This window comes from Pteropus vampyrus, unplaced genomic scaffold, assembly GCF_000151845.1.
Source record: "Pteropus vampyrus isolate Shadow unplaced genomic scaffold, Pvam_2.0 Scaffold109, whole genome shotgun sequence".
NCBI lineage: Eukaryota > Metazoa > Chordata > Mammalia > Chiroptera > Pteropodidae > Pteropus > Pteropus vampyrus.
This window is the reverse complement of record NW_011888890.1, coordinates 2,058,260-2,071,419: the sequence shown is the minus strand read 5'-3', so window position 1 is coordinate 2,071,419 and position 13,160 is coordinate 2,058,260. Positions and strand designations below refer to the sequence as shown.

General features: G+C 33.3%; 1 protein-coding gene across 6 annotated transcripts in view; it reads left to right on the top strand.

Annotated features, from left to right (window-relative positions):
* PSIP1 (PC4 and SFRS1 interacting protein 1) overlaps positions 1-13,160 on the top strand; it is a 34,107-nt gene that overhangs the window by 4,520 nt on the left and 16,427 nt on the right. For all 6 annotated transcript variants that reach the window (XM_011365302.2, XM_011365303.2, XM_011365304.2 and 3 more), the window contains exons 4-6: positions 7,460-7,598; positions 9,820-9,924; positions 10,618-10,680. In XM_011365302.2, coding sequence (XP_011363604.1) covers positions 7,460-7,598; positions 9,820-9,924; positions 10,618-10,680 — 307 coding nt within the window. The remainder of the gene's footprint in view (positions 1-7,459; positions 7,599-9,819; positions 9,925-10,617; positions 10,681-13,160) is intronic.

The following is a 13,160-nucleotide window of genomic DNA, read 5'->3' as shown; positions in this document are numbered from 1 at the left end:
ACTGTGACTGCTCTGCTGCCCCTGGATATGTGGGCAGAGAACTTGATTTGGTGAAACAAACTAATTTTTCAAAAATTGCCACTGAATATTGAACTATTCTAGGTGTATACGCTTGCTCTAGGGGCTATCTCAATTTTGGAAAATAATATCCTACGTGCCTATAATTTAATAGCCTTACAAGTACCATGTAATCTCTGATTTGGACTTGAAGTTTCGAATTTGCAATAATTTTGGTAAAGTAGGGCTTGTTTACCTGGGACTGGGAGAAACAAAGCTGTTAATATTCTAATTAAAATTATGTATTTCTAAGAGTCTACAATGCCAACATTTGGTTTAATGTTGCTTAGTAACTATAAGAACGTTCCTGTAATTCCTTTTTATAGCTTTGTTGAGATGTAATTTATGTCATAAAGTTCACTTATTTAAAGTGTATAATTCAGTGGATGTCCGAATATTTACTTCCATACCCATCAGCGGTCTCCATTCCCTTCTCTCCAGCCCTAGACAACCACTAGTTTACTGTCTGTCTAGATTTGTCAATTCTGGACATTCCACCATATAGTGCCACTTAATTATTTTCTTTAAACTACAGTTTTGGGTCCAGATTTGGATTGGCCTTTACCATAATTACTTTGAATTGGGTTTAGGTATACTTTCTATATAAAAATTTGATTTTGTAAGAAATAATGAATTTCTGATTCCATAGGATAATCTACCATTTAAAGAACTCTTTCATAAATTTATTAGGGAAAGGTATCTTTTAATGAAATATTTGTGTACTGTTTTGGAGAAAGGGTTTTCAAAGTGTGGTATCAGGTCAAGCCGCACCACCATCACATGGAAACTCTAGTAAGACATGCAAGTTCTTGGGCCTTACTTTTGACCTACAGAATCAGAAACTGAGGTGTTGAGGCCCAGCAAGCTGTTTAACAAGGCTTCTAGATGATTCTGATACATGTGAAGTTTGCAGACACTATTAGAATAATGCGAGTAGACATTCCTTAGAAGTTTTTAGTTTTACAAGTTCAGAATTCTTTAAATTCAATTTTTCTGAAATGGGGTAGATTTTATACTTTTATATATATCTTTATAGTTTTATAGAACGTATAGTTCATTGTTATGTCATATTTAGATGAAAAATGATCATACCTTCCCCAACATTTAAAAATGAGGATTTTTACATTGTGTATGTAAATTTTAAATCAAACTACACCAAATAACTTTCATAAGCATTGTTTGGTTAATAACAAAACAATGGTAGTAAGGGTTTAATGAATACAATTATTGATATTCAAGAAATTAGAATATATTCAAGGAATTAGAATGTAACTTAATGTAAAGCTAATATTACATTTTCATTTCAAAATACACTTGTAATGTTTTGTGCCTTAATGTTCTCATAAGTTTATACCATTTATATTTGGAAAGGCAGTGCTGCTCTGTTGATCTGATGACTTTTCTTGTACTTAAGGTTAGTTTTTAGAAACTAGATCTGTAATGATGTGCCTTTTCCCCCTCAGAAGTCTGGGGTGGAGGGGGTTATTTGAACCTCTTTCAATTTATATTTTGCACTAATGGCAGTTTATGCTAATAGCCCATAGTTAGGGAGATGGGAAAGGTAGAACATAGATGATCAAATGGCAACTTAGAAAACAGCTTATTCATAACTGATTTATAGATTAAGATATTTTTATTGTGAATTTATAGCAGAATTCTTCTGTAAATCCAGAAAACATCTGGATTTTCTTAGTGTTTTATAACATTCACAGTTAATTTAACCAGCAATGACGTTTTAAATATTGTACAACAATAAAGGTATACCAGCTGTGACCATATACTAGATATCTTAAAACTAACATCTTCAAAACAGATTTAGTAGATGAGACTGACATTGACTCAGTACTTTTCTGGAGCCAAAAGTCTTGATGTTCTTTTTGATTAAGTATTAGTCTTCCACCTTCTTCCTCACATCTAGTCAGCCAGCAGATTTTATTCTTTTCTTTTCTTCCTCACATCTAGTCAGCCAGCAGATTTTATTCTTTTCTTTTAAAGTGTCTACTCTTCTCCATATCCTCTGCTGCACCTCAAGTCCATCCCACAATTATTGTTCAAATAGTGTCCTAACCTTATCTTGGCCTCAGTTTCTACTCTTCATGCATAAAGTGAGCTTTATATCCCAGTCAGAGCATGTTTTTTCCCTGCCCATGAACCTTCAGTGGTGTCCTTGTTAATTACCAACTAACAAAACCCAAATTTTTTCTACAAATGCTGTTTATAAGACCCTATGTGAACTAGCCTATGCTTATTTCCTTTCCGACCTCATCACATTTTTTAACTGTTACATAAATATGTTTTGTTTTAGGTCCTTTTTGCTTGTTATCCCTTTGTTGGGAAATGCCTTCAGATTTTCCAGGTCTAGATCTTAGCTCAAATCCTTTTTATGCTTCTTTTCTCTATTGCATGATTGAAATTTTTTCTTCTTTTTCCTTCACCTACAAATGAAGAGCTTTGAGAGCAGGGACCTTGTTTTTTATGTTTGGTCATCATTTACTTAAGTTGCCTGGCACATAGTAGCTGTTAAAAAAATATTTGGCCTTTAGGAATGCCATGTAAGAAATATACTTGGAGGATTTAAGTTGATTCAGAATTAAAAAATTAGTATCGTAGTTAATGATTTGCTATATTCCTGGGTTATTATACATTAGACTTGATTCTTACAGGTTTTGACATTGGTGTTTGAAGTCTGAGTTCCACACATGTAAGGATATGGCATCAATATTTTATTAGTAGATGTTTCAAAGATTGTATCATAGTGGGTAAAGGAAACCCTGAAACCTTTTTAAGGAATGTTGTACAGAGTTGAGGCTCTAGATAATGTTGCCAAAAAGTTCATCTTTCTGGCCGTTAGTTTTCTAATCTTTAAAATGAGAATTTTGATGATCCCTAAAGTTCCTTTAGACTTGGGAATTTGGTGGGTAACTTACCTTAAATTAATGTATATCTATTCATTGTTTAAAAATTTTTAAGCAACATAAAAGGAAAGTTCTCTGTAAAGGAAACAAATCATTTTTACTCTTTTTTTTTTAGAGACATAGCATTAATGTTTTGATATATTTTCTTTGAGATTTGCATGTCATTTTAAAATGGAGTACTTTGACAAATGAATCAGAGCCACAGCAACATTTCTTGGGACTATTGATGGCTGTCTAATCTGGGCCCTATTCACTAAACCTGTGGGATTGCATCTCCAGGGAGGATTCAATCTTTTTTTTTTTTTAATCGAAATGTACTTGGCATATACTATTGTGTAAATTTAAGGTGTGTTGATTTGATGCATTTATATATTGCAGTATATTACCACCACAGTGTTGCACCTCCATCATGTACCATCATTATTATTTTTTTGTGGTGAACACATGGATTTTTTTTTTTTTTTATCCACTACAGGTTTTTGTCTCGTTAAGGGGCTTATTAGTCTTAAATATATACTTTGATCCAGCTGTTCTACTTAGAACTTATTATAAAGATATGTACCGCGATTGAGCAATATGTTTAGTACAGTTGTATTATTTTATAATAGAAAATTATAGACTAACAATAGACTAATTTTGGAATAGCCACGCAGTGAAATAGTATGTAGCTCTTAACAGTAACTGTTGACATGAGATGTTTATTTTAATTTAAAAAATATTTATGGATGAGTTTATGTCATATACATTAAAATTACATATTTATGTGTATATAACTAAAAAGTGGCTGAAAATAGTGGCCATCTATAGTTGGTAAAATTATGGGTCATTTTTCTTTGCTAGGATGTGGTAGTCACAAAAATATTTTAACAGCTTTATTGAGATGATAATGCATATCCTAAACAATTCATCCATTTAAAGTGTACAATTCAATAGATCTTAGAATGTCCAGATAGTAGTGCAGTCATTCGCTCAATTTTAGAACATTTTCATCACCCCCAAAAGAAACTCTACCCACGAGCAGGTACTTCTCGTATCTCTTCAGTTCTCTCTCCTGTTTTGCCCTCATCTATTTGCCTTTTTTTGGGCTTTTCAAGTATATAGAACTATACAACATGTGGTCTTTAATGACTGGCTTTTTTCACTTAGCATGTTTTCAAGGTTCCTCTATTTGTAGCATGTGGTAGTACTTCATTTCATTTTTTTTTTTTTCCTTCATTTCTTCTTAGTGCCAAATATTCTCTTGTATTGATTTACCATATTTATCCATTCATCAGTTGATAGACGTTTGGATTGTTTCTACTTTTGGCTATTATAAATAATACTGCTATGAACATTTGTATACAAGTTTTTTTTGTGGACATGTTTGCATTTTTGTAGGAGTGGAATTCCTGGGTCAAATGGTAACTTTATGTTTAGTATTTTGAGGAATTGTCAGACTGTGTTCAAATCAGCTGACACCATTTTACATTCCTATCAACAATGTATGGGGATTCCAATATCTCCATATCTTTGCTAAGGCTTGTTATTGTCTTTTTAAATTAGAGCTACTGAAGTGGGTGAGAAGATAGCATCTTATTGTGGTCTTGATTTACATTTCACTGATAGCTAATGATATTGAGCATCTTTCCATGTGTGCATATTTTTTTTAACCTATACATAACATAAAGATGTCTCAGGAGGTGATGCCAAAAAAATTAAAGATATTTCACAACACCGAAGGTAGTGCAAAAGATAAAATGTTGGAAGCTGATCAGACTTAGAAAGGAATATGACAGTTTGCCAAAGCATTGAAAATATGCTCACTCCGAATCATACATAGGTTATGTGATCAGAAGGCAGCAAGCACTGTTCAAACTGAAATGAAACTTTAAATCTCAATATTTTTAATATTCTAAATCAGTGTACTAATAAACAAATCTTCATTTTACTATTTTTCATTTCTTTGCACACTATCAGTAATATTGTTTAAAGTTTCACAATACTTAAAGGTTATGGAACAATCATAATTTTCCCATCGTTTATTAAGATTGCATTGCAAGCGCATCTTTATGGTCTCATACTGTCATGCAAAGTGAAGACTGCCAGAGAGCATCTTTCTATTTATTAAGTGGGATGTTGTCCAACTCATGAATCATTCAATAAAGCCAATTAGATCTTTTAAAAAGAAAAGTGAGGACTGCCTGTTTTGAGAAAAGAAAAATCTGTGTAAATTAAACTTGTCAAACATATATACACTAAATAACATCATGGTAGAATTAGTCCTTTGAATCACTTTTAGGTTTAGAATCATACCTAAAAATGCTCCATGTATGAGTATTTAAAACATTTTTTTCTGTAATTTTACAGAAGTATTTAAGTACCTTCCCCTTACTGAATTTCCTGATGGCCACCAAGTTCGAGCCCTTAGGGGACCTTGAACTGTAAATTAGGGTGTTGTCTGACTATACATTGCTGCTTAGAACCCAGTTTTTTCAGTCTTCTTTCCAGCTTCCAAATTGCTATTGTCTCTAGTCTCTTTGGCCTTATGTGTTGTTTTTGTAGAATTTTAGGAGAGAGAATTTGTGTTGAATTGCTTTGTTCTAACTAGAAGTATATTTTATTTTTGATGGAGGTTTAATACTAATCATTTACTTGGATTTTGAACTGATTATGTAGGAGGAATTGTTTTACTGTTTTAACTAAATGTTAATTTTTCTAATTGGAGACTAGGGATAGGAATGAATGATGCCTACTAAAAGTCTGAATTTCTGGATCAAATGAGATAATGGTGATTTAAGTGTGCCTTAATTGATATGCAGTTAAAATACGTGGATACAATGAGTATTTCTCAGTTATAGAATTTGAATAATAAAGTGACTTTTATGTGCCCTGATTATATTTAAATAGAGCTCTAAGTCTCTTTTTAATTGAAATTTTATCTTAAAGTCTTTAAAAATAATCTAACTGGAATGCTAATTATAGTAATTAGGTTCCCAATTCTTAAAGAATTTCAGCAGATAAGGAATTTGTGATATATCCTAATTAATAATAATCTTAAATCATAGCACATTTTAGAATAAATGAGTAGTAATTTTGTTTTCCTCTTTGGAGAATACATACTCAACCATCATAGCAAAAAAACTAGTACATACTGTGCATTTACTTTTGTAGAGTTGACAGTCTTCTACAAAACTAACTGACATAGGGAGATACAAGGGATCTTTTCTGGAGAAAAAATCTAAATACATATGTATGTACACACAAAATACAGTTGGATCTTTTCATTGGTGGATTCCATATTTGTGAATTTGCCTCGTCACTAAAATTTGTAATCTCAAGTCAATACACTTATAGTCACGTCTGTGTGCAAAATGTCAAAAAATGTGAGTAACTTGATGCACTGTTCCTAGCTGAGGCTGAACAAGCAGTGCTTTGCCTGCTTGTTTCAGCTCTCATACTGTAAACAAGGGTCCTTTTTACAGTCTATGTCGTTCCATGGTTTTTGCATTTTTGTGCTTTTTGTTGGTCATTTTGCTGTTTATAATGACCCTTAAATGTAGTGCTGAAGTGCTGTTTAGTGTTTCTAAGTGCAAGAATGCTGTGCTTTCCCTTATGGAGGAAGTATGTTTTACATAAACTGTTGGCTGTGAGTTCATCGTTAGTGAATTACCAGTATATATTAAATAAGTCGCTGCCACCGGCCCCCGCCCCCATGCCACCGGATAGCACCAGAGTTCAGATGGTAACAAAGGTATCTTTAAACAGAAACACACATAAAATAGGTTATATATTTGATTGGTTGATGAAAATGTGACCAGAGACTTGTAGGAACCTACCTTGTATTTCTCCTGGAGCCAGTAGTGCAGTATTCACTAATTCGGAATTTGCTATGACTATATAGAACATAATTACCACAAATACAAGAATTGACTTGCATGTATGTGTGAGTATATGAATGAATAAATGAACTAGTTATAACATCTGGTTCCCTGCTTAATAAAGTAAAATTATTAACACATTAAAAAATTTGCTTGTATATATACAAATACAAAACACATACATATAGTAATATACCTTATTGACAGTGTTTTATGAATTGTGGAATACACCAAATTACTTTGAAATAAAAATTATATTTGGAGTACATGAAATGTATCAATTAATGCAATCGTGTCTTTTCCCATTTTTGTGCATATTTATATTGTAAAGTATACATAAAAATTACCATGTAAACCATTTTTTTTTAAGTGTACAGTTCATCGGCATTAAGTACATTCACATTGTTATGCAACTTATTTTTTTAAAAAAATAGAATTATGGAGCTTGCAATTGAATTTAATAAAAGTATTTGGAATTAAATATAATTGTGTCTACCTTTTTTATGAACAATTTTAATGCATTTTACATTAAGAATTTTCGATAATCGCATCATAGAGCAGTGCTGTTTAATAACTTATTATATATTTGAGATTGCTTTGCACTCATATTTTCCCCCTTTCCTTTTTTAGTGCTTTTTTAGGCCCAAAGGATATATTTCCTTACTCAGAAAATAAGGAAAAGTACGGAAAACCAAATAAACGAAAAGGCTTTAATGAAGGTTTATGGGAGATAGATAACAATCCGAAAGTGAAATTTTCAAGTCAACAGGTGCGTCATCTTCCATAATATTTAGTTTAGTGTTATGTATTTGAGGAATAATTTTAGCTTTAGGAAAATATTAATTTAAGAGTCTTGTAAGTTTCAGATTAAATTGTTCTTATTTGTGAGGTTGAATGTTGACCTTTCATATCTGGATGAACTGATGAAAACATTACCTGCATGGTTAAACAGATGTCAGAAGACTAGAATATACTCAGTTATTTTAACTCCTTCCGATTGAGTTTATTTAATGTATAATTGGATTTAAGCCATATGTACATTCTCTTATTTTCAGGTTGATAATTTGAAGTGTTTTCTTATTTAATTTTAATATCCATGAAATTTTATTGGAATATGTTCCTCACATGGGTTAAATTAAATATGTGACAAAAGTACTTATAGCACTATGCAAATTATATTTAATCTAGAAGATTAACTATATATCTCCTTTTTTTTTCATGTGCCCAGAGCTTTTGTTCATTTATATTAAACTTGAAGTAGTGAACACCAGAAAGAGTATGAATAAACCTAAGGAAGGAGATAGCAACAAAGTGAAAATTTTGCAACTTTGTACTTTTAAATCTCTCTCTATTTTTTTAGTTCTCTGCATGTGTTCTGCTTTTTCTTATCTTTGAGGACGTTTTTTGATGCTGTTCTATCTGGAACATTTAAAGTTTTAAATTGATGTTCCAGGGCTGCATTAGATAATCCTAAGCATCTTCTTTACCATCCAAAACTTATTTGTTACAGTACTCATCATGCCATACCATAATTGCTTCTGTACTTAACTGCCACAGACTTATTAGCTCCATGAACAAAGAATTTGTATGTCCTGTGTGCCTGGCATTGTTATATGTGTGGGTAGAATAGATATTCACTAAATACTTGTTGCATGACTGTAAGAATGGATGAATGGTTTCATATCAGTATTGCATCGACTATGTAAAGGGAGTCCAAAGAAACAATTGATTGTTTTCTGAAACTAACATTTTGTAGCTTCACTTGAATCTTGTGTCCAGTGATTGTACCTTCAAAGTCTTTTTCATCCTCCATATTGCCCAGCATGGTCACCCTATCCTTTGTTCCTATCTACCTACTTTATCTCCAAATAGTGTTCACCATATATACTTGAAATTTCTCATTTCACAATGAAATTTTTGGTAGGTTGCACGAAACCCAACAATTTTATGTCTTTAACAAAAGTATGAATGATTGTGCTGATGTGATGTACTTAGTGTTCCTGGCACAAATATGTCCCCAGTGGTGCATTTCCTAGAGTTTGGGGAAAGCAGTGATGTCCAAACTTATATAAATGAGGGGAAAAAAAAAATGGCCATCATAATTCATAAAGATATCTACTAGTACCTTAAAAACTTTGTGGGGCATTTTTACATTTTTTTTTGTTATAACTATAACAATTCTGTGGTTTATCAGCATTACCTTTTTCTATGGAATAGGAAATGGGTTTACAGTTTAAAAAAACTTGCCTAAGGGAACAGGGCTAGAAATGGGCACAGGGTTTTTGGATTATAATGCTATCACCTAGATCCGTGCTTACCCTCACCTCCCAAAGTGTACTTTGTTGCCTCATTACTCATCCTTTTGGTTGGTGTCATGAAAGTCTAAGGCCCCTAGATCACCTGCTTAAGTATCTATCATCTGGGGGTACTTTTAAAATTTAATGATTACTGGACTCCTACTCAGTACCTGTTAAATCAGAATAACTTGGGTTTGGGCTTGGGAATCTGCATTTTAAATAAAGTAAATTTGAAATATAGATCAATCAAAGTCTTTAAGCTATGATATATATCCTTTGCTAAGGCTGTTTGTCTTAGAGTACGTAGATACACTGCTCTCTCCAGAATATTTCAGTAGTTGAATACAGCCCAGGTCTGTGCTATTCTAAATGAACTTATATTGTATCTTGTTGGGTATTTGTTGGTTAGAGCATCAAAATATTCTTTGTAATTGTTCTTTCATTTCGGCCTCACTCTTTTATTCTCTGCACTTATATATGTTCAATTGTAGGAATACAGTCCCTTATAGGACTTTACTAAAAATAGTAGCATTTAAAGCTTTTAAAATTGTATATATTGAAAGTGTCCTGTGGACAAAAATAAGGGTGCTTTTCTAACTTTCTTGCAAACAGGCTTTTGATTTTTCATTGGTAAAAAGTTTTTAAGTTGGTAAAATCTTACTTTGTGAAATTAATAGACTTGATTGTTCATAGGCATCAGCTAAACAATCAAATGCATCATCTGATGTTGAAGTTGAAGAAAAAGAAACTAGTGTTTCAAAGGAAGATACTGACCATGAAGAAAAAGGCAGCAATGAGGTATGTTTTTCTTGGATTCTAAACCCATTTTATTGCAAGGAAAAAAAACTGTAAAATGAGTTGCTCCTTTGATGCATAGTAGAAAGTAGTCTTTAGAGTAGTTGAGTAATGAACAAGGAAATAATTTTTGCATCTTGATGCATGGATGTTTTTATTTGAAATTAATTTCGCTGTGCAAAATAGGAGGTCCAACTATTGAAGAGTGGGTTACTGATAGGAATGTTTTTAAAGCAAGGTATTGTGGGATGCGTGTACTGGGAAGGGCATTGAACTGAATTTTTAAAAACCTAGACTTATTTCCAATTCTGTATTTGATTATCTTGAGTGGGGAAGACTCATTTAGCCCTTCTAGGCCTCATGAAATGGTTGTTAGATGATGTCCAAAGACCCTCTGAAAATTTGCAACCCTAAAATTCAGGACTCTACTATAAATTTAAATATATAAACTTCCTGGTGTACTAGCAACTGTGACTTTTATATTTGATCTAACAGAGGAAAGGTTTTTTTAAGGTGAAGATACTGGCTATTACTTTCACCTCATAATGTTAATAAGACTTTTAATGTTTATAATTTCAAAGGTTGGAGAAGCAAAACAAATTTCCCTAGTACTTTTAGTGAAACATGCTTGTGACTTTTTAAGAAATTTTTCAGTCTTGGCAAAATTTATTCAGTTTCCTCTGTATTTTTTTCTAGGATATGACTAAAGCAATTGACATAACTACGCCAAAAGCTGCCAGAAGAGGGAGAAAGAGAAAGGTAATTTTACTCTTAACCAAAGAGATCTTAAAATAATTTTTAATTTAGGTGGATTAAAGAAGAGTAGAGATAATGAAACCTTAACCATTTAATTTAAACTTGGCCTTTTACTCTAAATCCTTTAATTTTTTTAAAGGGTAGGTTATGTTTACTTAATCAAAACTATGTTTCTTTTCTTAGCAATACAAGACCCTTAAAGTTGAATGGTAAGGAAGTAAAATGCACCAGTTTTCTTTCCTCTTAATGATGATGTCTTAAATTTATCTCTATGAAATGGATAATATATACTCATAAAGTTGTTGAGGATTAAATAACACATGTAATATTCATAATTCTGGTATTAGTAAGTGCTGTGTAAGTGTTGCCCATTATGTTATTCACAGTATTGCTGATTGAAATGAGAGTGACAGTTTAAGACTAGGTACATTGTATGCTTTTAATTAATGTAAATTCCTCTTTTCCTACATGAAGTTTTATTCATCATTCCTTTTTCTGACGTGTTATGTCTCAGACTGTTGTTATAAGCCAGAGATACAGAAAATACTGAGTTCAGTATCTCATGAGGAAGTAAAATAGGAAAACAGATAATTACAGCGGCTTTCAATTCTTTGTAGGGTATGCGTAGAAGGGGCTATGATAACTATAACAAGATTTTAAAAGGCAGAATTTTGTCAGCCAGATGGAGGGGAAGGACATGCTGAAGCAATTTGAATAGTGTATACCGAGGTGTAGAGAAAATTTCATGTCAAGTATTGTATTTCAGTATTACCAGACCGTAAAGTTACAGGGAAAAGGGTACAAAACACCTGATGTTATCCTGAATAACTTGAACTTAAGAGAAGTGATGGGAAGCCATTGAATCATTTAAAATTTTAGATGCCTCCTCTTTTAAAGCAATGTGAGTGATGGGGATTGGATTGAGGTGGTAAAACCAGTTCACTGATTAATTCATTTAGAATTTTTGTAATAATTTCACTGGCCCAGGCAGAGGATTGAGCAGTGACTAAGGAAGATAAGGTCTCAGTTCTCATTGAACTTAACCATTTCTGTTGAGACCGATAGTAAATACATAGAACAAGAGAGTTTGAAGTGGAGAGTTATAATAATGACTTGGTAACTTCATTATTATAACTCTCCACTTCAAAGTTATGAAAGGTCTTTCTAAGGTGTTAGCATGAGATTGGACGGGCAAGAGGAACTTTATAGCAGGTTATGTTTTGTTCTTTTTTAGATTTAAGAGCACTTTAGGAGGGAAAGTCGATAGTTTGAAGTGGATGTGAAGGGAGTGGGGAGGAATCTAGGATGCCTCTAAGGTGTTAGCTTGGATGACTAGATACTGAGAATGCAGGAGATGTTGGCTAGGGAGCAGAGGCAAGAGGAAGTGAAACACCTATGGAAATTAGACTGGGGGGTGTGTGTGCGTGCGTGCGTGTGTGTTTTGTTCTGACACCAAGCGGGGCAAAGGTAAAAGTTCAAGATGCTATCACTGATATAAAGATAGAGTAATAGATGAATACTGACAAGGTAGTCAAGGGAGAAAGTTACTGGGAGGAATGCAGAAACGAGAATCCTGAGGTAATATAATAGAGATAAAAGGTTGCTTTGTAAAATTACTGCTGAGAATGAACTGTCAGAAAATCTAAGAGAATATTGAGAGGGAGGAGAGAATTTTAAGAATGAGGGAGTTGTCAGTAGTGCCATGGTATTGAGGGGTTCCAGTATGATATGTGACAATTAGGCTTCCCCAGGATACTTTAAGTTCAGATTGTAAGGAAAGGTTAATAAGTGTATTGGTGAATAAAATGTTGTAAGTTACTCTTTGAAGGGAAGGAGAAAGACTACTGCAGCAGCAGGGATTTGCGTGGTTAAGGGGGAGTGTTTAAAGTGAAAAAAATAAAGTAGAGTTAACACTTTTTCTTTGAAAAACTAGGAAAGATCGAAGATATGGAAAGATTATAAATTATTGTATGTAAGGACATGCTGAATGAGAAGGGCACATTTGAAGGAACTGACTTACCAGGAAGAAGGAGATGGACATTTCATCCTTTTTAACATTGAAGGGCAAGGTGGAGGGAGACTTGGAAATTAAGGGAATTCCATCCTGCTGGCCTGTTTTCCTTTCTCCCGCACCCAATTCAAAGCAAGACTGTATGTATGGTATAAGGGGGGAAGAAAGGCTTGGAAGTTTATATCAGTGAAGGGAGAGAGGGGGGTCAGACGTGGTAAAGGATTAATGGATGGCTTTGAGATCCCAATGGAGAATGCATAAAATAAATGCATGTTTTTATAATTTTTTTCAGCAGGGCTCAGTAGCAGAGAATAATAGAGCAGGAGAAGTATGGAGATTTGTGGGACAGGTGCAGCAAAACGCGGAGGGCTTGAGCATGCATAGAAATACTAGTCCCATGGGTGGGTGGGGTGTATGTATGTGTGTGTGTCAGTGTGTCAGAGTCAGGCTTTAGGTAAGGTCATGAAAGGGA